Source organism: Tinamus guttatus, unplaced genomic scaffold (genome assembly GCF_059628265.1).
Source record: "Tinamus guttatus ecotype Peru unplaced genomic scaffold, ASM5962826v1 Tinamus_guttatus_pri_ptg000048l, whole genome shotgun sequence".
Taxonomy (NCBI): domain Eukaryota; kingdom Metazoa; phylum Chordata; class Aves; order Tinamiformes; family Tinamidae; genus Tinamus; species Tinamus guttatus.
This window is the reverse complement of record NW_028288582.1, coordinates 7,732,648-7,757,428: the sequence shown is the minus strand read 5'-3', so window position 1 is coordinate 7,757,428 and position 24,781 is coordinate 7,732,648. Positions and strand designations below refer to the sequence as shown.

At 40.1% G+C, this 24,781-nt stretch overlaps 1 protein-coding gene across 3 annotated transcripts in view; it reads left to right on the top strand.

Annotated features, from left to right (window-relative positions):
- Window positions 1–1,147: 1,147 nt before the first annotated feature.
- The window catches only part of WDR20 (WD repeat domain 20), a 45,155-nt gene continuing 21,521 nt past the window's right edge, over window positions 1,148–24,781 (top strand). For all 3 annotated transcript variants that reach the window (XR_015914390.1, XM_010215233.2, XM_010215234.2), the window contains exon 1: window positions 1,148–1,437. Coding sequence is in view for 2 of the 3 variants with exons in the window: in XM_010215233.2 (XP_010213535.2) it covers window positions 1,174–1,437 (264 nt within the window). In the remaining variant the exon portion in view is untranslated. The remainder of the gene's footprint in view (window positions 1,438–24,781) is intronic.

The following is a 24,781-nucleotide window of genomic DNA, read 5'->3' as shown; positions in this document are numbered from 1 at the left end:
TTTGGTTGCATGATTGCTAGAACTGATGCAAGAGCAGCAGTAAAAATATGCCAATGAAGACAGGGCAGAGATCAAAAACCCTTTTGATAGTGGGAGCTCAGACTTAGATTAATTTAAGCCAATCCTGATTTCAAACCATGCATAGTTAGACAAACTCTTTTAAACTGAAACTGCTAGAAAAAGAGTCTTTCCTCCCTGCCCAGTAAAAATAATCATTTTTTGACCCCATCCCTTCCCTTTTGCCAGCAAGAGGCATATATCTGGTTCACCATGCAACACAGATGGCTGTGTGGCTGCAAGATCATCAGAACAATGAAGTAAATTATGTGTCAACCAGTTTTTCAGGTTAACTTTCAGCTGGGCCAACTCCCCAGCCCAGCTCTGCATGCAGCTGTCAGCTCAAGCAGAGGCTGCTGCGGAGCGGGAGGGATGGCGGCTTCGCTTCCTCCAGGCTTGACTTGAAATGTCAGCTGAGCCAGGGCTGCACCCTGTATTTGCCCTCTCCTTTACGGAGCAGGACTCTCCCAGGCAGGTTTGGACACCCCACCTGGGCAAGTTGGCATCTTGACTTCATGTACCATGGTGGCAACCTGCTGACAAGGCTGGCCGGGGCGGTGGCAAACAGCCGTCATTCAGAGCACAGATTCCCCTTTCTGTGACCCCCTGGGAAAGGTCCGAGCCTGTAAAGCCACCATCGCCTGCATGAGGGCGATGCTGCAGCTCGCACCGGTCCCCCTCGCTCCACCTCACACGAGGGTGGTTATCATCCCGCCTTGCGGGCTGGCAGGAATGGCCGCTGGCGCTGAGGTGACAGATCCCCGCCTCTCTCCCACGTACTACGCGGCTCTCCACACCCACCAGGCAGAACCTGAGCCCGAACCTGAGGCCAGACCCGGAACCTGAGCCCAGACCCCGACCCGCGGCGGCCTCCTCCCGCAATCTTGCACCGCCCCCTCATGGCCCGCGCCCCGCCCTCCCCTCCAGGCCCCGCCTCCCGCGCCGGGCCCCGCCCCGCGCCCTCCGGGCGGCGCATGCGCAGGCGCGCAGTAAACAAGCGTCGCGGCTCCTCCCCGCGCCGCCCCGTGCGTGGCCGCCCCCGCGGCGCGGCGCGCGAGCCCCGGCGGCGGCGGCGCGTGCGCAGTGCCGCCACATCCGGGCACTGGGGCAGGATGAATGCTCCTTTCCAAGATGGCGGCGGAGGGAGGAGGGAAGGAGATGAACGAGATTAAGACCCAGTTCACCACCCGGGAGGGGCTCTACAAGCTGCTGAGCCACTCGGAGTACAGCCGGCCGAACCGGGTGCCCTTCAACTCGCAGGGCTCCAACCCGGTGCGCGTTTCCTTCGTCAACGTCAACGACCAGAGCGGCAACGGAGACCGGCTCTGCTTCAATGTGGGCCGGGAGCTCTACTTCTACATCTACAAGGGGGTCCGCAAGGTACCGCGGCTCGGCCGCCGCGCGGGAGGGGGCGGCGGCGGCGGGGCGCTCCGCGAGGGGCCGCCCCCCCTCGGCCCAGGGCCTGGGGCCGCCCCGCGGGGCCGCCGCGCCCCGGGCCCCACCGGGCCTCGCCGTGGCGCCGCCGGCGCCTCGCTCGGGGCCCGCCCGTAGCTGCCGCTTGAGCTGCTCTGTCGCCGGGTCAGGTGGCTCTTGGGGTAGCGGTTCGCGAGGGGGCGCGAGGCCTGGCCTGGAGGCTGCGCGCGTAGGGCTGGCTCGGGGCTAACGGGCTGCGTCAGGCGCGGTTGTCAGCACCACACGGTGGGCCTCCTCGACGGGTTGGCTGCGCGGCCCCTTCTTGGCGAGCAGCAGTGAGAGCTGTCCTCGCACCAGCAAGGCAGCCTCGGGCTGCTCGCCGGCTGCCTTAGGCCTGAGGCTGCTGCACACTAATGGTTGTGGTGGTGTCAAATCCCTGCTCCCGGGATGGCAGGGTGAGGCGATCTTCCCAGCTGTGACCCAGTAGTTAACAGCCTTCACTTTAATTTTAGGCCTTTATCGGGGCTCTGAGGTGTGGCCTGGTTCTAGGGTTGTCTCTAAATGGGAGCAGTGTAATGAGCTGAGTTTTACATGTCAGATATTTAACGCATAGAAAGTTGCTGTTACAGGGAAGAAACACTGATTCAACCTCTCTAAATGTTAATATTTGATGCAGGGCTAGCGGTATGTATATTTGATGTATTGGTGCACTGTATTTGTAATCAAACTTCTTTTACCTGTTGTTTCCTAGGGCCCTTGTTCTCATGGGGTTTAGTGGGGCATTCAGAGTTTGTCATGCACTGTGAGTGCATATCACTCAGTAGATGTAAACACAGACATTGTGATTGTCAGCTTTCTGTTTTGAAAAGTCAATATTGTTTTATATATTTGAGACTCAGCTGACATAATGTGAGTATCTGTGAGAACCTTCTTGCTTGTAACCCCCTATGCAACAGCAATGAAGGCTCAGGGAGCTAGTGACGTGCCCAAGGTCACGCAGGAAGCTTGTAGACAAGGAAGGAATTATATGTGATCTGCTAAGTCCTAAATTAGTGCCCACATCACTCCTTCACCTATACAAAATGTAAGCACGGTCTGAAGAATAACGGCTGGCTGGGTATCTGTTGACTGTGGCTTGTATAAATGTGTGGGGAGGAAAAGAAAATAAGGGAAAAAAAAAACAACCTGTCTACAGATTTTGGTTTCACAGTTTAATGAATTTTAATAATCTAGTTATGTTGTAGGTTACCTGATGAGCGCTTTGTATCAAACAGTGATTGCTATTTATATGCAATTGCTATCTTTGATGCTTACAAGATATTGTGGGTGGCACTTAATATCTGTAAAAATCTGTCTCCTAAATTATTGCCATGTTTGGATTTCTTTTTTTTTTTTCCTCCATACAAAATAGCTGCAGATTTCTCTAGTTTGTATTACTGAGCAGGCCCTCATGTAGTCTATAATTGTACATGTGATTCTTAACAGTTGTCTTAGTCATCTCTCACCACACTCCAAAGAATAAAAAATGTAAAACCTGGAAGTGCATTGAAGATAGGGAACTGAATAACTTTTTCAAGTTAAAACAATAAGCTCAAAGACATTTTTATAATGCTTTTTTTTTTTTTTTTTTTTTAACGAGGGATGCTAGAAGCTATTTTTGTGTTACGTGGTAGTTGAAAATACTGGTGCGCTGTATTGTGAGCTTTTGGGCATACCTGCTACAGCCTTAAATGCATTGTTTTTCTGTTTTTAGGGTAAGCCATATTCAGAATAGATTTTATTTTGGTGAACTCTTACAGCATATTCTATACATATAATACATAACTTTAGTATAGTGGGCCTAAAGAAAAAGATGAAATGAGTAAAAACAAGTATAAAGTAAATCATTTAACTGGAAGTGGGGATATAGTCTGTGTTAAACTTAGAACACTTGTTTCTTGGGAATTTATTTTATAATTATTCAGTTGGAAGTCAGTGTTTTATCTACGTAGAAAGTTGACATGAAAACAGGCTGACAGCTTTTGATATGAATATTTGAGTTTTTCAAAACCAGAAGCTACATTTTTGTGGTTATCAGAAGAGTGTTATTGTTACCTGTATTAATAGTCTATAACAAACAGGACAAACTATCAAACTCTCCCAATACCGTTCTCTGTGGGAGTGGGAGGCTTTCTCAATTTAAGACGGACCAATCTGTCATCCTCTGTATATAGATGCTGACTAATAACTTCAGTTCAGTTTTAACTGTTAATTCATAATTATCTATAATTATCTAAACCTCTTTTTTTCTTGCTAATTACTTTAAGATTAAAATATCATTGTTTTGGCTAAGTTATTAAATTATTAAACAACAAGATGGTGTTAGTGAAGATGTGTTGTATATATCTTGTGGTTTCAGTTTTTTTTTTTAATTCTTGGTAATAAAATATTATACTTTTAATAAAATGAGTGAAAGAATCATGAAGATTGTATTTTAAAGAGGGTTATCTGTTAGATACCTATATAGTTCTTGCATCAATAATCCATTGCAGATCAGTATGCATCAAGTAAGAGTCAGGTTTAAGTCATGAATGTTATTTAAGAGTAAATAATCTGAATACTAAGTCAAACACACTTCTTGAAAGGATAAAATCACTGAAATTGAACTTAATTCTTTTTTATTTCCGTTGAATGCTAAATACGCTGTGTCTGCTCTGTTTGCTGTATAAAAAAATGTCCTTTTACCTAGATTGATGGTGTATGTGTTTTATTTAGGAAATGAAACCTGTATAAGGATCAGCATTTCTAGGGATCGTTCTTAAACCTTGATCCTTCTTCCAAGAAACTTGGATTAAAAGTAATTTCTAGCTCCCAGGATGGGTGGTGGGGAGCTTGTAATGCAGATAGATGTTGATAATAGCTCAGAAAAGAGATAGAAAAGAGTGTTAGACTGCATGTCAGTCTGTCCTTAGAGGCTCTGTAAAGCAAATAGGTACTTTTCTCACAATTTTTTTCATCTTTTTTTTTTTTTTAAAGTTACTATTTCACAATTAAGTTATCTTCCTCAAAGCCCAGAAGGAAGGAGATTTTTTTTCTCCTTGCACAGCTTAACTTTTTTTTTTTTTCCTCCCCGCTGCCCCCCCCCAAAAAAAAAAAAAAAAAAACTTCTGCCTTTTGATTTGTATCCACTGAGAAGTGAATGTATAGTTAAGAAAAATTAAATTGTAATAGAATGAGATGTGGTTACTTTCCTTAAGCATGTAGTTCAGGACAGCACTGAATGTTATTGGGCTTTCCCTTTCATTCCTCTGCAAGTTTGGCTTTAAGGCTAGACATGTACAATGATCTCTTGTTAAGGAGAACTGGTGATTTCCATGAACTGAGCTGATCTAGTGACAGCTGAAAATGATGGTCTCGCAATGTAGCGCCCTTTTGGTGCCATGCTCTTAGTCCCTCTCCCTGGCTTTGGTGCTGTTTAACCTCTGGTTGAGCCAGTCCAGCTTGCTGAACCAGCAGCAAAACACTGATGTTGTTCGGGGTGGGTTTTCTCTCTGTTTGGTGGGCCCAACTGTCTCCCTTAGGAGAGTCAGTGCAAAGAAAGGGTTTGGGGAAGGGAGCAAGGCTGCCCGCTTCAATCAGTGAGTGGTCAGAGCCAGTTGCCTTATGAAACCTTGTCTAAATAAAATCTTCATCCACTTGAGCCTCAATTCAGATTCAGAAAGACCTTCTTTGTGGATCGTTGACTTGATCTTACTTTTGGGTGATAGAAGAACCATTTATTTTCTCCCTCTGTCTTTGATTTAAGGCTTTACATTTCATGGAGGAGGGGTATAAGATAATCGTAGGAAATTATTGCTCAAACTATACTGATGCTTTGGAGAGGATTCCTTTTCCTGCAGGGTCAAATCAGGAATGAGGGCTGTAACTTGATTTTTGCTTATGAGACAGTCTCTGTATACTTGCATTTGGTTTGTAGCTAGCTTCACAAAATGATTTATTACTTTATTCACTAGGCTTGAAAAGGAGAGGGCTGCCTAATTTTCCTTGCTTTAGGATTGACTGACAAAATGAAACTTTCTAGATTGCTATTGACGCTAATTATTGTAAATCTGTTTCCATTTCTGCTAGAAATCTGGTGCATTTTGCTTTTAAAAAGTTTGTATACACTGAGCAGTGCATTTTCTGTGCTTATTGAAAAGGCTTCTCTACAAATTAATTTTCAGCTGTGACTTTGATATGTATTGGTACTTAACAGCAGTAGCATTGCACAGTACAGAGTCTTAGTTTTTATTTAGCATGAATGTATTGCAGATATGAATGTGTAAGCTTAACTTAGTGTACTGTATTACACATTTTACATTGTATTTGAATTCTCCTTGTCTTGTCTCTTTGTTAGCACATGGCAGATTTTTCCAACACTGGTTGTTTCAGTTTTGGAATCTCTTTCTAGCAAAAAAAAAAATTTTTTTTTCCTTTTATATATTATTTATTTTCTTCTCAACTAAAGCAGCAGCTCTTTAACTATATGGTTATTATAGTATGATGTAATGGGATTGTAGCAGAAACATATGTAGATGAGAAATTCAGGTTTTAAGAGTTAGCATAACTGACAATCCCTGGTTATCAGTGCAAATCCGGATGACATACAGGTTTCCTTCCTTTACAGTTCTCTGAACTATTTATTTGTGTGTGTGTCTGGCTTGGTGCTGCTTAGTTGAGAAGGGCTGTGTAGGCTGTTTATGTAGGAGCACATATCAACAGGATGATAATGGGGGGCGTTTCTCTCTGCTTAATATATTGTGCTGGGAAGAGAACCAAGAGGCAGTACTAGGCTGAAGCTGCAGTCTGTAAGGCAGGCAACAGGGAGCTTTCTCAAGATATAATGGGGAGATGGGTTTGTATTTCTCTATGTTTAGAGATCACTAAGCTGTGCAGGCCCCAAAAAAGAAGACACACATTTCAGTAGAGTATATGAGCTATAAAAATTTTGAAATCTATAAAGATATTCAAAGATTCACTTGCTCTGAAGCACAATAAAGTGTACTTACGTGATTTTGAACAGTTCTTAAACCTGCAGTAACAAGAATTTTACAGCGTCCATAAATAACTTGTTTTGATGCTTGATTTTTTTTTTTTCCTGTGGATTCCCTAGTATCTAACTCAAAGGCAGGGAGGAGGAGTGAGATGTTTGCTGTTACTTTCTGTGGGTTTAGTGAATAGTTGCCTGTTGCTGCTTTTCTTTTTAATGCTTTTACATATTTGAAAACTTGTTTGTCCTCTCAATTTCCCTAATGCAAAGAAATCTAGTTCTTCTAAGCTTTCTCTGCAGATCATCACTTTTAATGTTAGATTACTCTAGTCAATATTAGCTTCAATTAACTTGTATTTTCATTTGCAGCACCTAAACTAGACATAGTACCTCTGTCATGACTTCAGTGTAGACTAAAGGAGAATAATTGCCTGGTTTGTCTGTGTTCTCATCCTCTTGCTAACAGATTGCAGAATGTTGACATTTTTGATTTCTTACCATTGTTGACTCATTTGATGTTTCCTATTATGTTGCTACTTTTCTCCATTTTCTGTGCCTTTATTTTTTTATATAATTGGCAAGTAGCATTTGTATTGCATTCTATTCAGTTAAATTTGTGTTTTTTTTTTTTTTTTTTTTCCCTAGGACTGTTCTGCATGTTATAAATAACTCTTCCAATATTGATAATCTTAGCTGATTTTAAATGTATTCTCATCTGCTATCAAAAATTCTCATAAAAATTAAGAACCATAGTTACTAGTAGACGTGTCACATCATTTAACAAAAACCTTGTTAATGCCAAGGCATTGTACTTTCTGCTGAACTCTTTCCTTAAATCCAGTTATTTGTCAAAAGACAGATTGTTTTGATGCTTGATTTTTAGCAAATTCACCTAAAGTATGTTTTCCCTTTTACTATTTAAGTGCTTGCAGACTGATTGGTTTCAGCACTTTTGATACCAAGGAAACGTTGACTAATTTGACTGTCTAATTCCACCATAAGGTGTTCTGCATTGGAACATTTGTTTATACCACACTCAACATCAGCGTTGTTGCCAACGAGATGACATACTTCTAAATAGCCAGTTTTGTACTGTAGCAGAGACTTCAAAACTTTCCTGCACCTGGGAAGATGGTCTTTTTCTGTGTATATTTATTTGCCTAGTGCTCACTTGTTCAGGTACCTTGGGTTTGACAATCTGTAAACTTATTTTGCCCCTCTTAAAAGGGATAAAGGGATGATACTTATTTTATTATTCCAGTTTATTAGGAATACTGTTTGATTTGCCAGTAGTATGTTGAGTGGTAACATGACTTAGATACTTGTTTCAAGTCTTTACAAGATAGATAAACAGCTTGAGTTCTGTGATGCAGATAGGGGGTCTCTGCCATGACCTATTACAAACTGCCCCTGTAGAATTTACAGAAGGATCTTTTTGTAACTCCTTTCATTCAATAACAATTCCAAAATAAATGGTGAAAAATTACAGCAATTAAAACTTAAGAGTTTAACTTTTTGTCATGAGGCTGATATAGCAGAACTATGGCTGGCTTGAGAAACTGAAGAATAAAATGCTGTTTAAAAATAATAAAGATGCCAGATAACTTATTGTTGAAGATAATATGATGAAGCTTAGATGATGTTTGTTTTGGGGGCAACTACTTCTTGATTTGAGGATGCTGGCATTAGACTTTAGTGCTTTTTGCCTTTTCTAGCCTGTACTTCAAGTCTGGGCTGCAACTGTGTGACTTCAGTGAGTTATTGCAGAGCATCCCTTGAAGCTCTGGTGTCTTATGTACCATGGCTGTCTGCTTGGCCAGCATGTTTCAGAAAGAATACCAAGCTATGCTGGCCAAATCAGAAACTGATAGGCAGTATTTTGTATGTACTAGTTTTTTTTAGTTTTTTTTTTTTTTTTTGTGTCACTGCTAGTAGAATTTTTCATTGTTATTTTTGCATTAAACTATATTTGTTGTATTTTGTTGTAATATTTCCCTCATGAAGTCAGTTGGTGGAATTGATTATAAAGCCATTGATTGTGAAGCTTGTTCTCTGCAAACTGGCAAAATTCTAGTCATAATGTTTCACAGATGCAAATAATGGCTGTTTATGTGGCACAACCCTTTCTGTGTCTGTAGTGAGTTTTCTGGGCCAGCTTTGTTGTAATATTTACAAAAGGGTTGTAGAATAGCAAGGAGCTTGTACTATGCTCTGACATCTGACAATCTGCAAAACTTATTGAAGATGTTTCAGACACTGTTTAGATGTTACTAGACCTGTCTCTGGGAGGATAACAGGCCATAACTATTGTTTTTGACGTTGTAAAATAAAATTTAACGCCTTTGACATATTATTGTAGTTCTCTGAATAAATGCGACCAACTGTAGTACATCCTTTGGAATGATGCGTATCCAAAGATCAGTCACGGTCAAACCACCCTGACTGTAAGTTGACCCATTTGGACAAACTGCTATTTAAAAATGGTCAGGAAGAGCCAAGGCTTTTCATCCTATTAATGCCTTCCTCTCCTAGAAAGATCAAAGAAATGAAACAGTAACATTAAATGTAACAAGCTCCAAGTTGAAGCAATGTTGTCTTTCTAAGAAGTGTAAGGTGTCTTTTTCCTCTTTAGCCTCATGCTACCTCTAAGTTCAAATTAATTTGCAGTCCCTCTTATCCTCGTGTTTCTTATCCTCTATAACAAAAACGAAGCGGTTGGTTTTGCTTACTTTGGCCTCTGCTTAAGAGACAGTTGCAATTTCACTGTAGCCTTGTGGTCTTTGGGCAGGACCACTGGTCACTGCATCTTTTATATGACAGAATCATAACTTGATGCTTGAATCCTGCTCTTTCTTTATTCAGTAAAGCCCTTCAAAAGGGCTTTGAATGACAAATCTCTACTGATTTCGTTTTTGGCCTGCTAATTTTAATTGGTCTTTAATTTCATGAGTTAATAATAAAGCCCTCAGGTAGCTATAAAGGTCAAAGAAAGAATATGTTTTATTTTTATTTTATTTTATTTAGAACCTATGCTGTTAAATCAGCATGGGATTGGAAAGCAGCTGTATTGAGCAGCTCTTGTTTTAATAAAGTCTGATTTTTGTGCACCTAGAGTATGTGAAATGCTGCATTATACTAAATGCTGGGCTAAGCGAGAACTTCAACTTAAATGCCCTGGAGTAAGGAGAAAAAATGCATGAGTGTTGAATGTTTTGAACAAACTTCAATATCCCCAGTCTCTTAAGAACAGAAAATGTAATTATGATTCCTCTGTGCTGGAAGTTTCCAAAGACTTTGTCAGGAGAGTGGTATCACGTGCAACTTTTCAGAGCACTCTGGTTTATGGCTTCAGTACTCCCTCTCAGGAGCGGGAAGAGGAAGCAGGGAGAGCAGGACACAGAGTGGATGCCAACATATATTGAAACTGTCTGTTAAAAATCCACAAGAGTCTTTGGAATAAACTGTTGTAATGACGTCTTAAGGACGTTCTAGCCTGCACAGTCACAAGTATAACTCAGTAAATATGAATAACGTAAATGTCTTCTCTTTCTGATTTACAGATGTAACCATGCTAGTAACAAATACATAATTTTGCATGTCTTAGCCTTGTTATATTTTTTCACTGTGACAGTTTACTTCTAAAGATTTTTTTGTTGTATTTTTTTGTAAATAAGACTCTTTCAGCAGCCGTGCAAGTCCAATGTATATTTGAGATGGATGTTGGAACATCACTGTGGTACAAGCTTGAGGTTATAATTAAAACTAAGTTTTCACGGTTCTTGTTTTAAAGTATTTGTCTGGTCTCCTGTTCTTTATTGCTTGTTTTCTTTTTGTTTTTTTCTTAGTTACTGTCTGCAGTTTCACTGCAAAAAATATATATGTGCAATGAAATTGTCATGTTCATCAGTTTTAAGTTTAGATATTTGGATTTGCATAATTTAATGGTTTATCTTGCCTCTAAATTCGACTTTAATACAACTTCACATTGTGAAGCTATATGACTAACCTACCTTTTCCTTCATATTCCCTCCTCTTTTTCCCCCCAATAGGATTTATGTGGTAAACACTTGGGTGTGTTTCCAGATTTTATTTTCATTATTTTCAGATGAAAATATTCCTGGAACCCCTGCTGAATTAACAAGTACTATTTTTGAAACTTTTAAATGGGAGAGACAATCAGTAGGTAGCTGCTTACACTTTCGAGTTTTCATCAAAAGGGTCTATCATTAAAAAGAGATTTATGAGGGCAGGATTATTTGCATGGTCATGCAAAACCACAAGCTTGATACCAAGAATGCTCTAGAATGCAGTATTCCTTATGTGTATTATAGCTACAGTGTCATTTTTATCTCAGTATGTATCAAATTATTATTCCATTGTTTATATCTAAATCAGATTTAACAAAACAAAAAAAAATCATGTGCATGTCCAGTGTGAAGTATTTATTCAGCCTTGCGGAAATGCAGGGTGGAATCTGCAGAAGAGATGCTTGGGTTGGCTGAAAATCTAGGGAGCTATTACTATTTAATAGCATTGGCTATGTATCTCAACAGGAGGTTCTGGGAGGAATTTTGCTGCCATTGTTAAGTATCTCCTGCTCCATCCTTTTCCCAAATAAAGCTATCCAGTTAAATTCATCAGTTTGTCCCATAAGGTTTGCCTTCCTTTTTTGCTTTGAGCAGTGAAGCTCTGTTCCCTGGTACAGAATAACTTGTGGCTTCAAGTCCTGTACAGGGAGCAAACACCTTTGGAGTTTTAAGATGTTTTTATTGCAGTTGAAGCTATTTGCATTCTGTACCTATAGATGAATCTATAGATGAACTGCTTGAGCCTAGTTCATATTTTAGCCAAGATGCAGCTGCTTTGTCCAAGTTAATGCGCTAGACTGAAGCGTGATGTTAAGCACGGGTACATGCTAGAGCAGAGAGATGGGGGAGGTAGCTGTTCTGGACAACTCGTACAGAAGTCCCTTTAGCAAAGCTGCCTTCAGGCTTAAGATGATTCACGCTTTTTCTCAGAGTTAGAGATTAACAGCAATGTGCATGTTGTCCATTAAGCTGCGGCAGGTGGTCTAGAGGCGTGCTCTGACTCTGGGCTGCTCTGTAGCACTGCTTGTTGGTTGCCTTTTTGTCTCTCTGAGCAAGTTAACTCTTGGTGCAACAGGAGTTGGCCTACACTGTTCTGGTTGGTGTGAATATCATGTTGTTAGTCCTAAACTGATTGAGACTTTGCTGTAAAGAGCAAGTCAAAGGGGCAGGCTGGTCAGATCATAAGACTTGGCTTCTCAGAGTACTGATGCTAGAACTCCTTTTGCCACAGGGTTGTGTTTTTTTTTTTTTTTTTTTTTTTTTTCTCCTCAGTTATTGGGACCCCCTCCCTCTTTTGCATCATCTCTGATTAGTCAGTGTCCTACAAGTTGGACATCTCCAGTGCAAGTTGACAGAAAGGAAAATGTAGATTTGGAAAATCTGCTGATCTACTGATGCTGGTTAAAACTGTGATTATTTTTGGCCACAATATCAAAATCCTAATATGGGTAGTAGTATTATGCCAGCATCAATGGGCAGGATGATTTAAGAGCAGGTCTGTGCTCTGTTACTAGCCCAGCTGCCTTCAGTTCCCTGCTCTAGCAGAGGTTTCTGCCAGGACCTTCAGCAAATTGCTTGAAAAGTGGGCAGCTATTGAGTCACCAAGACAGCTGCCTGCAGGCTGGTCAGGAAGTGACCACAGATAGTTTGAGCACTGCCCCTTACACTTCAGACAAAAATCAGAGTGAGGAAAGAGGCACCATCATGTCATCATTTGGTAAATTAAACATTTTTAGTCCTTTAATGATCAGTCTCTAAGGAAGTGATTAATAGTGGTCGAAAGCATTTTCTTCACATAGTATCTCTGCCAGTGAAACTGTCAGCTCTTACTGTTCCTTAAAGGATCTACACATTGCTTATTTAAAAGTAACGCTGTTGGAAAACTTGTTTTGAAGTTAGGAAGTGTACTATCTTTTTTTCTGTAACGTAATAAAACAGGTTTCTGGTTTGCAAAGTAGGCAATTCCTGCAGTCTCACATGCACAGGACCTGGGATAAGTCTGGGTTTGTTGCAGTGTATCTGTGTCAGGGCTTTGGTTCTCAGTATTTGCTTGCAAGTAGTCTGTGCTCCTGTTTTTCTTCTGTACAAAGCACTTGTTCTGTAACCCTTTCTGTCTTACAGTTCGGTTGTTGTGAAATATCTTCAGACACAGAAGGAAGATGCATTACAAATTAACAGCATTAGGACAAGAGTTAAGGCAAATATGTTTTATATCTGTCTTTTTTCCAAATATGATCATAAAAAAAAAGCATAAATTAATGGGTCTAATTTTGGTGCTGGAGCCTAAGCGATGTATTTGGTAGATAGCTTATTCACATAACTTAGGCAAAACCGTTCTGGAGCTCTTGGAATACAGCTTATTTTTAGTACAAAAGGTCTTCGTTCTAGTATGATTTTTGTTAACATGCTGTAACATGATGAAGTTATTGGTTTAATAAAAATACTGTATCAGAAACATCTAGCATTCTTGTGTAATTTACAAAATACTACGGTAGACAGAAAAGACAATTCTGACTTTCTGGATAGACCCATTATGTTATATTTGACTCTGAGCTGTGCAAGGAAAGAAATATAAATTGATTAACAATTACTCCTACGGTGAAATAAGTTTCTATAGCAACAATGCAACGCAGGGTACTATTATTCAGTCTGCTTTTTTTGCAACAGATAATTTTTTTCATAGAAGTAGTGAATTCACTCTGTTGGAATAAAACACTGGTTTGTTATAGCAACAGATAATTCTGACCTCGTGTTATTTTTATTCTTTTCATTTTTTTAAAAAAAGCTTTTCTTTCCCTTGCATGCAGAAAGGGGCAGTGGGGGAAACACTCCTTATGATTTATCTGGATGTTATTCAGTATAATGGAGTTATAATGAACATGCCAGTACTCAGTATGAATTTACACTTCTACTTGTTGACTGTAAGCAACTACAGACATATGATAACGTAAAAATTTCAAGAAAATCAACTAATCATTATGTCGTAATGAACTAAACTGATTTTTCTTTTTTCTTAACTAATTTTGTTGTGTGTGAAGTCTCAGGGGTGTTTTCTTTTTTTCTTTTATTTATTTTTTTATTCTTGTGAATGCCCTTAGAGAGGGATGTTCTGCTTCAAGCCTGTCTGTTAAAATGGAGCTCAGTGGGTTGTCAAGGGACTGCTTTTCTTCCTTCTGCAAAACACACTTTTAGGCCAACAACTTTTGGGTGTTCTTGTATCCTGGTGTTTTTGTAGTCAGAAAAGATGCAATTTGAACAGCTTCAGCTGTGAAGCTACCGTGGTCTTACAGTCTTACAGTCTTTCAACATAATTTTGTGTAAAATGTTTTAAGAAAACTTTGATATGGGTGTGTGATCACTTGAATGAAACAGCAAAAATAGCTATTCTGTCTCCCGCAAGTTGTCAATCTATATGTATACACAGTCTATCTCAAAGAACGGTACATATGTAGTATGCTGATGCTGATAATTGTGCATATATTATTACTCTGCATTTATTTTGCTTCTCTGAGAATATTATATTAATGTTTTAGAGCTGCAGTGAAAGTAATGACTTGGAGGAGGTTTTGAAGGTGGTCTGGAGCAGTGGCCAAGCCGGTCAGGTAGCTCATGTGGAGGAGATGGACAAGTCAGAGATGACACCATCATTAAATGATACAGTTTTTCATGTTGCTCCATGGTTTTTGTTTTGTTTGTGGGGAGAGCATCTTAAGTAGAAGTCTGCCTTCTCCAATTTGAATGTCACCTTTAATAGCTGTACTTTTCTAAGCAGTTTTCCTTAGAGATGAGCCAATTTAAACGATTTCCCAGTGAAACTTGTTAAGCTAAGTGCTTAACAAGTGTCCCAGCTGAGCCAGTGAACTGACTGAGCACCAGCATATGTTGTTTTAGTAGGAATCCACTTGAGATTTCCATACCTATTTTCCTTGATTTGCTTCTTACACCTAGTGTCTTTTACTTTTGTTAAGCTCCTCCATGTTTTGCCTCATTCAGCATTAAAAGTAAGTGAGGAAGGACTGATTGTAGATGTGGACAACTGTGATTAGACTGTTGGAGTGAGAGAAAGTGGAAAGAGCCATTGGAGGGTAACGAGCAAGAAGGTGGTGAGAAAGGTAACTTACAATTTCGCTGTAGAGGTGTGAAGCTGTTAAAACCTGCTAGACTGTAACCCCTTTCCAAAGGGTTATAGTTAGCTAAGCATAAATCTTAAGTGAACCTTGCAGAATTTAATTATGATGTAGTCAGAGGAAGATGTAATTGTTACAGTACATTTAATTCTCCCAGTTCCTCAAAAGGGAAGAGGCTAGAATACATTTCAGTGTGTTCCAAACTGTATGAAAGGTGATAGATCTCTATATGGGGATAGTCCATAAGGAGTGTTACAGCATGAATTCCATTCAACACATGCAGATATTCAGTCATTTTCTCTGCTATTCTGAAGTGAATTCCTTTTTAATTCACCATGTTTTTAACAGTGAATATTACTCCTAAAAGCTCTCTGCCTGTAAAGCAGGTGCATATTTTCTTTAGGCTTTTGCTTGGTCATATTTAGGTAGAGGCAAAGCATGCAGCAGTGCTAGTGTTTGAAAAAAAGGTAGTGCTGAGTACATGAAAAGGGATTAGAGAGATTTATCTGTGTCTGTAATGGTTTTTGTTTGTAACTGTAAAATGGGGAGGAAATCTGCTTAGTTTCTTTCAGTTTTAGCTTTCAAAATCTGAGAAAGGTAGATTCCTGTGTGTTTTTATTTCCTTCTCTTCAATATAGCACCCTCTCTCTGCATAGTACTCTGAGCAGAAGTATTAATGTATAATGCCTTTGATACAAGCAAGTTCAGGTACTCAGCCTTTCTAGTCTAATGCTCTGGCAGTAAGTGAGAATCGGAATCATTGTCACTTAGTTTAAAAATCCCCTGTGTGACTATTGAAGGTCCCCTCTGCATTAATATCTTAGTAGACAGTTTATATGTTATTAATAAAGTGTTCAAACACCACATGTTTGCCAAACTGGCAAATTTAGAGAAAATTGCCAAATATGTTGTCAGTGCTCGGGTAGATGTGTACAGTAGATATTTTACATGAGGGAGGTCTAGTACCTCAAACTCATTCTGCTCTAAAATGAGAGAGAATCAAAACAGTTTCCATTTTCTTTTTTATTTTTATTTATCTTGCTGACTACAGCAATTGTGACAGCTGCTGAAGAAGGACTTATAGTTGAGCTCTTCTTCTAGGAATGTTTTTAGAAATGCTTAATGTTTTCATTGTTGGGAAAAGAAGCAAGATCATGTACAGAATCACAAAATTCTCCTAATGAGTTTGGAAGCCCTCCCTGTTCATGATCAGTTTATACAGAAAAACAAGCTGATATCGGAATAATAGGTGAGGTGAAACTTTATTGGGAAAGCGTGTATTTGGGTAGTTCTTACTTCAGCCTGGAAACTTTTCGGAGAGGAGGAGGAGTGGGCCCTAATGTTGGTTACAAGCTGAGCCTGTTTGTGCTGAAGCTGCTGAATGCAGTTCTAAGATGCATCAAATGAGACTTCCCAGCAGAAATAGGGAAGTGTCTTAACTGGAACCAGAGACAACTATAATATTAAGTGTCTTTTATGTGTCATAATATGTATAAAATTCTGGTTGCTCATGTTGGTGAGGGTGAATCACTAGGGCTAGGAAAAGACAGCATTTACTGTAAAGTTGGAGGAAAAGTGTGTTTTTTTTTTTTTTCTTTTTTTCTTTTTAAACTAACTTAGCAGAGCAAACTCTCTTCATTTCCTGAATAGCTTAGGAGTGCAGACAAGAATAAAAAGGTAAAAATTGTCCAGTAACATTGTTGGTTACAGTAGCTGAGATTCTGCCTAAAACTGTCCGGTGACTGTGTTTATGGGGTGTTATGTTCTTCCTGCATCGTCATGTCCTGTTAGCTCTGTGAAGGACTCGTATTCCTATGAGCACACACACAACAAAGCCATTCCTGTATTAGTGCCTTTTTGGCAGTGAGTTTGGTCTGTGTTTTGTTTAGGGTTCCTGGAGGAGCAACTTGAGTGCTCTTAGGTCTATCCTGATTCTCTTGCTGTGAATTTACAGGAGGGCAGTGAGAAGCTTCTAAGACCCTGGTAATGAGGTGGTGAATTTTGGAGAGATAGTGCAAACTTAAAATGAGAAATCTTTAATGTGTGTATTTAGTACGATGCTACTGCTTTATCAACTTCAGGAAAATATTAGAAATTATTTTGACTTTCTTTGCTTGACAAGGTAGCAACTCCACCTGAAAATGCCATGAGACATAGGTGGACTTCTGGTGTTAGAGGAGGAATCATGTTAGAAAAAACCTCTGGGTAGGACCCCTGGATGACTATGTGATGAATTTGTTTCGGGAAAAGCAACATGGGATGTAAAACAGAGGTAGGCGTGGAAGTTTTGGTGTTAAAGTGGACTATGCTGTGTGGCTGTAGCCACAGCTGGCTGCAACTTCAGGAGTATGTTAGCTGCGTTTAGGTATGCAGCTAGCTTGATGCAAATGCTCTGTTGTGCTGAGGTATGAGTAGCTTCAGCATTAAAACTGTGACAAATGTGAAATTGGTGTCAAGTTCATTCTTATATGTTGTCCACATTATTGAACTGAGTACCAATAAATCGTCTAAATTTTGTCAGTATGCAGATCTAAGACAATTACCTGAGCTGCTTCCAGAGGTATGTAAACCAGGAAATGGAAGTATATTATATTACTTTGAGGAGGTCAGGATAACTGTATAAAAATGCTTTATGATTTTTTTTCTGTCAGTGTTTTGGATGCCTCTAAGCTCTCCTGCAGAGGCAGGGTTTGTGCAAAGCAAAAGTTTCAGGAAGTTCAGAGGTATTTTTACATGTGCTGAGTGCTAGTCAGTTTCCCTCAAGTCTGGAAAAGGTGAGAGAAAGGGGGGAGAAATAGTATAAAACTTTCCCTAGATGAGTGGAAGATGCTGACAGATCTTCCACAAATTCCAATTATGCAAAACTTGCTCTTAATTCGGAAAAATCCTGTTCTTTGGCCCAAAGTCAAACAGCTGTATAATGAAAGTACTGCAGGGTAATAGGTTGCAGACTCTACTCAAGTACAGAACAGATTTTAAGATGAGATAGAGCGTTTCATTCAGAAGCTTCTTAGAGCTTCTTGAATAGTAGTATTAGGCATTAGTGGTTTCATTAACTCAATTTAAAAAGAAAAAAGGGTTGGCTGGTCACCTTGTTTTATAATTATATGTGGCAGTGAGACTGAACCAACCAAGCAATCTGTTCTTGCAAGTCTTTTTTTCATTATTTCTTCATCTGTTATTTATTTGTTTTTATATACTTTTTAGCACACTGTAAAATATTTGATATGGTTTTCTGGGAATTAGGAAAGATTCCAGGAGCGTGCACAGATGTTTTGTTGTTCATGATCTTGTAGTTGATCACTGTGTTTGAAGGAAGTTCTTTCTTCAAAATGGAAACTAAGGAGCTGACAACTGTGGCTTGGTCCTTTTAATATTGGTCTTAGAACATAAAAATAGCCTTTAGGATTAGTCCTAAAACGTCAAGAGGGGGTTACCTTGCCCCCTCTTGTACTAGAGGAATCAGAGCATCTGGACTGTTTTTCATCAGATTAATCTTTATATTAAAGAAACTTGTGGGGGTTTTTTATTTTATTTAAATGGCCTCTTCAAACAAGTTTTCCTTTGTACTAGGAATGTAAAATCTTGCATCACAGGAGAGAAGGCTATATACTGTCAAATATAGAGACTGTCTGCTCATTTTAGTGTAGCTGCTTTTAATATAACTGGTCCTCGCCTCCGAGTGCATTCTCTCTATTTAGTGCCTATTGGTGCCTGCCTTTGGCAATGGAGTTCCCCTCCCCCCCCATCTCAATAATAGAAAAATCTTGAGATCTGTGGATTTAAAGTAATTTCTTCAATATGAAAATTGCTCAGTTCACTCGCATTAAAATGTTAATGTGCCTTGATCAATATGCAGCGCTAAACAGTTAAACAGAATTTCAAGCAGAGGCTCAGCCTGCTTCGTTACTATGGCAAACACAGTAGGAAATTCATGCCAAAGTTTGGAAACTAAGATACACAAAAGAAAACTTTCAAACTGAAATAGTCGCTGCAGAGAATAAACTTAATCAATGTTTTCTGAGCCCCTTTTGCAAATAATCCTGCTTTAAAAATCCTGTTTTGTCAAGGAAACCTTAATTCTCGATTCTGAATTTTATGTAAAGCAGGCACACAGAGGGGAAAAGTGGAATTCTTGTTTGCTTGCCCTCCAACTGTAAGGACATTTAGTGAGAATAGCCTCTTGGAGGTTACTCAGTAAATTACTCAGTACCATAATCTAGGTTTACATATTTTCTGTGTGCCACATAATGTAACAGATTGGTGCCCTTGATAGGTAGTATGCGTGTTTGTGGGTTTTTTTTGTTTGTTTTTAATGACTTGTATGTGATAGAGCTCTTAGAGTATTTAATTCACTTTTCCACAGTTGTTTGTCTTAAGGCTGACGGAGTGTGGCAAGAACATCTGTATGTTGGGACCTTAATGGGATAATTTCTAGTTTGGTGGGTTCCCTATGTAATAGTCTTTGAACCCAGTATTTGTTATTGCAGTTATGTTGGTGTATTGTGGCAGATATTTTTGCATCTGGCTTCCTGTAGTTTTCTGTAGGTGTCACATTCAGATCATACAGTTATTTTCTCTTTGCAAATTTAAATTTACATGTTTAAATGAGTTTTTTTCCTCAAAAGTCTCATTTCCCCCAAAGGTGAAGCAGTGTTATACAGAAAGAGGTTACTCTATGGCTTAAGAGGCTACTACTTCCCAAAACTTTCCGAAAATTGATTAATTAAAGGAAAGCAGTCTGGGATATTACTGAGAAACTGCCATCAATCTGCCTCTAGCACCGACTGTGTTGGGAAGGAAGATTTGCTTTTGTGGCAGCTGGCAAGCAGTCATATTGGAACGTGAAGTGATGAAGATGATGGAACAAACAGTTTAAAGTTAGTATCAGGCTGAAATGGTGCTTTCTGCAGTTTTGAGACATCTGCTTAAGTAGTTTGAGTAATTTAAATAAGAAGATTCTAGACCCACTCAAATATTAACACAAAGGTAGGAGATAAAAACAACTGGAAGACTATACTAGGGTATAATAAAAGGAAAATAATAAACTTGGAGGGCACTGGAGCAGTGATTTGTTGATATGGATTATGCACAGGAAATAAATCTTTGAATATTTCCAGAGCATGCTTATGGCTAAAGTTGAAGTTGTGGAGTTAATCTTGGATTGTAGTCTAGTACTGGAGTCCTATGATATGGAGTCCGTATGGAGGACAAGAAGGCGCTCAAGAGTAGTCAGCATGGATTCACCAAGGGGAAATTTTGCTTGACTAACCTGATAGCCTTCTATGATGAAATGACTGGCTGGATAGACGAGGGGAGAGCGGTGGATGTCGTCTATCTCGACTTCACCAAGGCTTTTGACACTGTCCCTCACAACATCCTCCTGGGCAAGCTCCTGAAGTGTGGGATAGATGAGTGCACAGTGAGGTGGATTAGGAACTGGCTGGATGGCAGGGCCCAGAGAGTGGTGATCAGCGGTGCAGAGTCTAGTTGGAGGCCTGTAGCTAGCGGGGTCCTCCAGGGGTCAGTCCTTCGTCCAGTCCTGTTCAATTTATTCATCAATGACCTGGATGAAGGCACAGAGTGCTCCCTCAGCAAGTTTGCTGATGATACCAAACTGGGAGGAGTAGCCGATACCCCTGAGGGCTGCGCTGCCATCCAGAGGGACCTGGACAGACTGGACAACTGGGCGGTGAAAAACCTCATGCAATTCAACAAGGCCAAGTGCAAGGTCCTGCACCTGGGGAGGAATAACCCCAGACACCAGTACAGGCTGGGGACTGACCTTCTGGAGAGCAGCTCTGTGGAGAGGGACCTGGGTGTCATGGTGGATGATAAGTTGACCATGAGGCAGCAGTGTGCCCTCGTGGCCAAGAAGGCCAATGGAACCTGGGCTGCATTAAGAAGAGCGTCTCCAGCAGGTCGAGGGAGGTGATCCTGCCCCTCTACTCAGCCCTGGTGAGGCCGCATCTGGAGTATTGTGTCCAGTTCTGGGCTCCACAGTACAAGAGGGATGTGGAGCTGCTGGAGAGAGTCCAGCGCAGGGCCACAAGGATGATCAGGGGCCTGGAACATCTGCCCTGTGAGGAGAGGCTGAGGGAGCTGGGCCTGTTCAGCCTGGAGAAGAGAAGACTGAGAGGGGACCTAATCAGTGTATGTAAGTACCTCAAGGGAGGCAGTGAGGAGGATGGTGCTGGTCTCTTTTCACTGGTGGCCACTGACAGAACTAGAGGAAATGGCCAAAAACTGAAGCACCAAAAGTTCCACAGGAACTTAAGGAAAAATTTCTTAACAGTGAGGGTGACAGAGCACTGGAACAGGCTGCCCAGAGAGGTTGTGGAGTCTCCTTCTCTGGAGATCTTCAAGACCTGCTTGGACGCAGTCCTGTGCCACGTGCTCTAGGTGACCCTGCGTGTGCAGGGGGGTTGGACTAGATGATCTCTAGAGGTCCCTTCCAACCCTGAGCATTCTATGATTCTATGATACCAAAGTGTATGGCATGACTTGTTCAATCGCGTCTTAATTTTAAAGCTAGAAGAGCACTAAAAAATGTTCTTCTTCTCCCTGCACCCATGAATGTCACTGGCAAATCATTGTTTTGAACTTAAAAGTTCACTGTAAAATCTTCTTTCTAAATAGCTTTTTTTTTTTTTTTTTAAAGACTTAGGGGAAGAGGAAGAGGAGGACGATGTCTGCATCACGTGCAGAACGTACATGATTCTGAACTGGGTTTCTGCTGGAGAAGTTTTTGTCCAGAAGCTGAATTACAACTGAGCCCAAACTCTGTAGACCAGATTTTGTAGCCACTGGGAAGAGACTAGGGTGCAACTCATGCCTCCTTTTCCCTTTCTCAAAAAAAGAAAAAGGCAATTAATTGCTTAAACAAAAATAGCACATCTAATTCAGTTCATGTCTGCTGGGAGTGTGTGTGCGTGGACTATATTCAGTTGTTTGAGTCTGGCCAGCCTGTTTACAGATATAGTGTGGTCAAGCATATAGGGCTGAAACTTAAGTTTTATTTTTTCCTCAGTTGATTATGTTGTTAATTGACGCTGACAATAAGATGAACATTGCAATTATTTGGTTTCTTTTTCAGTACAGTTACTGCAGTTTGATATTTTGCTTGTGTTCTTCATATAAACTAGAAGAACTGATGTGAAGAATGCAGCGTACACCTGGCAGATCTGCTGGAATAGCTTCAGTATCTCTAATGCTCTGTGCGCATTAAGAGGATGCATAGGTAGAGGTACATAGATAAGGTTTGATCTCCATAGCTGCTTTTCAATGTGCATTTATAAGTGTTTGCTCAGATGGAGAAAGCTCTTGTGCCCTTTCTGTATCTCAGATAAAGTATCTTGTGCAAAGTGCGAGTGAAAGGATTGAAGGTGAGAGGGGCAGACTCTCACCTGCAGCTAGAGTAAAAATTAACTTAGTTAAATCCATAGGAACAAACACAGTTCAGAAAGTGAGGGGAACTGTCAATTCATCCCTGCTGCAGGAACAGTACTGTCACAGGCTGTACTTGCTGCTCTTCCAGTCCAAAGAAGCAGGGTCAGCTCGGGTGTGAATTTTGTCTGAATTGAAAGTGCTTTAAATTTCTAAGGGAACAATTTAAATGGCTCTGCCGGGTTGGGACAAATATGAGCAGCAGCAGTTCAGCTCAAAAGATGGAGCAGGTGGTTTTCTTGCATGGGAGGTTTTGGTTTCCCTTAACCTCCTTGGCCTTAAGCAGCTCAGATGTGTAAATGTCCTGTCCTACTTTACTGCCCTTTGTCCAATTTCAAAGGGAGACAAAGGGTAAACTGATTGTGCAGGCACCTATGAAGCCAGGGGGATCTGCAAGCAAACTGGGTTTTTCCTTTCAGGGGTGACTGCTGGTTGGGCTTTTGTTGTTGTAGTTGTTTGGCTTGGTTTTGGTGCTGAGATTAAAACAGACCTGGTTTAAATCCTTAATAAAGTGCAATTAATACTCCTGTGATAAGTTGCAAATCGGACATTTTTTGTCGCTCATTTCCACTGAGTGGAAACCTTCCCTAATCTTGCCAGTTGTATAGGCATTAGTTCAGTGATTACTATGGAGATTTACTTCAAACTGTTATGTGCTATTTGCTCTGTCTGAATGCGTAGAAAAAAATTCAGAAACACAGAATGTGATAATTTTATTGGGCCCTCTGGAAAATAAATGAATCTTGACTTAAAAATGCGTTTGTGTCCATTTGGCTAGAGTAAAACTTTCATTGTAATATATGTGGTCATAATTTGCTGTTTAATGACTAAATGTTGAAATCTGGTTAAGTAATGCTTTTCTTTTCAAAAACCTTGTATGTCTGGTCCCAAGTGGAAGTTAAATCCAAAAAGGCGAAGAATATTAAGTAGCTTTGCAAATTTTCGTGTGGTTTTATGCAAAAAAAAAGATATTTAAGATTATTATAGATGAGCTGAGTGAAACACTTTTTTTAAAAAAAATAGGTTGAATAAAATTACTTGCTGTCCCTGTTTTACTAACAGAGCTGTTCTTATACAGTATCCTAGAAACTGTCACATGTCTGAAGTGTTTCTGTTCAGCATTTAATCAAATGCTTTATAACTTATAAAAAGCTTGTGTGAAGGTGTGGGGACCTGTTTATGAGGAACGATATGGTTCAGGAAGGCAAATGTTCTGTTTAATGGAAATAAATCTTGAAATTCTTTGTTGGAAGTCAGTATAAATGCAAATTACTTTGCACTTTAAGTGAAGCCATTCAAAATATATATGTATTAGAAAAAAACAATAGCAAAAATGTCCTTGCAATCAAAGCCAGAAAATAAAGAATATGGATTTTGAAACTAAAACTGACACAAATGAGAAGCTGCGCTTTTTAGAGAAAGGACATTTCTTAGAGAAATAGCTTAACAGAGGATCTTTTAGGCAGTACATTAGAGTGGTAGGTTATTTTTTTCTGGCCTGCTGGTCGTTTTTCTTCTCAATTTCTTAGTTTTCCATTTGGGGAATTCTCGCTATCTGGTGTGACTTGTGGCACTGCCTCCTAGGTCCTCTTGCCTTCAGTTAGAAACTGTGCACCACTTTTAATTCTTTAAAGTTTGGACAAATTTTAAAATCCAATCTCAAAGTGAAGTAGTGATTTTTCTTGAGTTGATGATTTTATATAAAATTCACTTCTGCTACATTGAATGCAATGCTGCAGTATAAAGAGACTTAAATCTCCCTAGTGATAATGGTTTTGCAAAGCTCAGGAGATGCTTAAGGCTAGTCTATATTTACACATAAAACATCACTTGTGCAACCCTTAAAGGTAAGGAAATTTCTCAGGTGTAGAAAAAGCAGCTTAACTATCCTTACGTCTATGAAACCTGTTGTAAGCGTGTTTTAGTAGTAGTGGAACTTCACAAGCAGTGATTGCTTTGCTGCTTTGATTTTTATAGAGTTCTGAATAGGGTTTATGCTGTTCATGTTTATATGGCGCTCCTAGAAGTTTTCAAGGTAGTTCTTAGCTTTTTCTGTGGGCTTCTGAGGTGACACTGGATGTGTGCTCCTTTGTACACTACCTGCAGAATAAATGTTGAATCTGAAGAGATGCTATGATTGCTATTATATCTTGGCAGGCTTGAAAAGTTTTGAGAAAAATCCCCTCTCTACCAAGAAAACTGATGTCCATTAATTGCTGGTCTGTCAGCTTACATGCAACTGTATTTGTAGGGCATAGTCAACTGTACTGAACAGTGTTTTATTATGGCTTTAGAGCTGCTGGAATCTTTATATGACTTCCTGGTGCTTATCTCCTGAAATTAAGTGGAACTTTTGCTCTACATTACTGTTCGTTATAGGGAAAGTCCATTGCCCTGTTCCAGTAGTTTCTTCCTGCTCGAAGTTCACTGAAGGCATAAATCAGAGCTCTTAAAGTAAGCTGAGAACGCTGTGTTGCTGCTGGTTTGGCTGGCCCTGAGCTGAGGATTTAGGATGATCCTGCTTCAGAGAGACCTCCGAAAAGTGATAGTCCAACCTTCTGTTCATAGCAGGGCTCATCTATGAGGTCAGACCAGCCTGGAGTAGCAGTGAAGCAGTAAGGATTAATTGCCCTCCTTTTCAG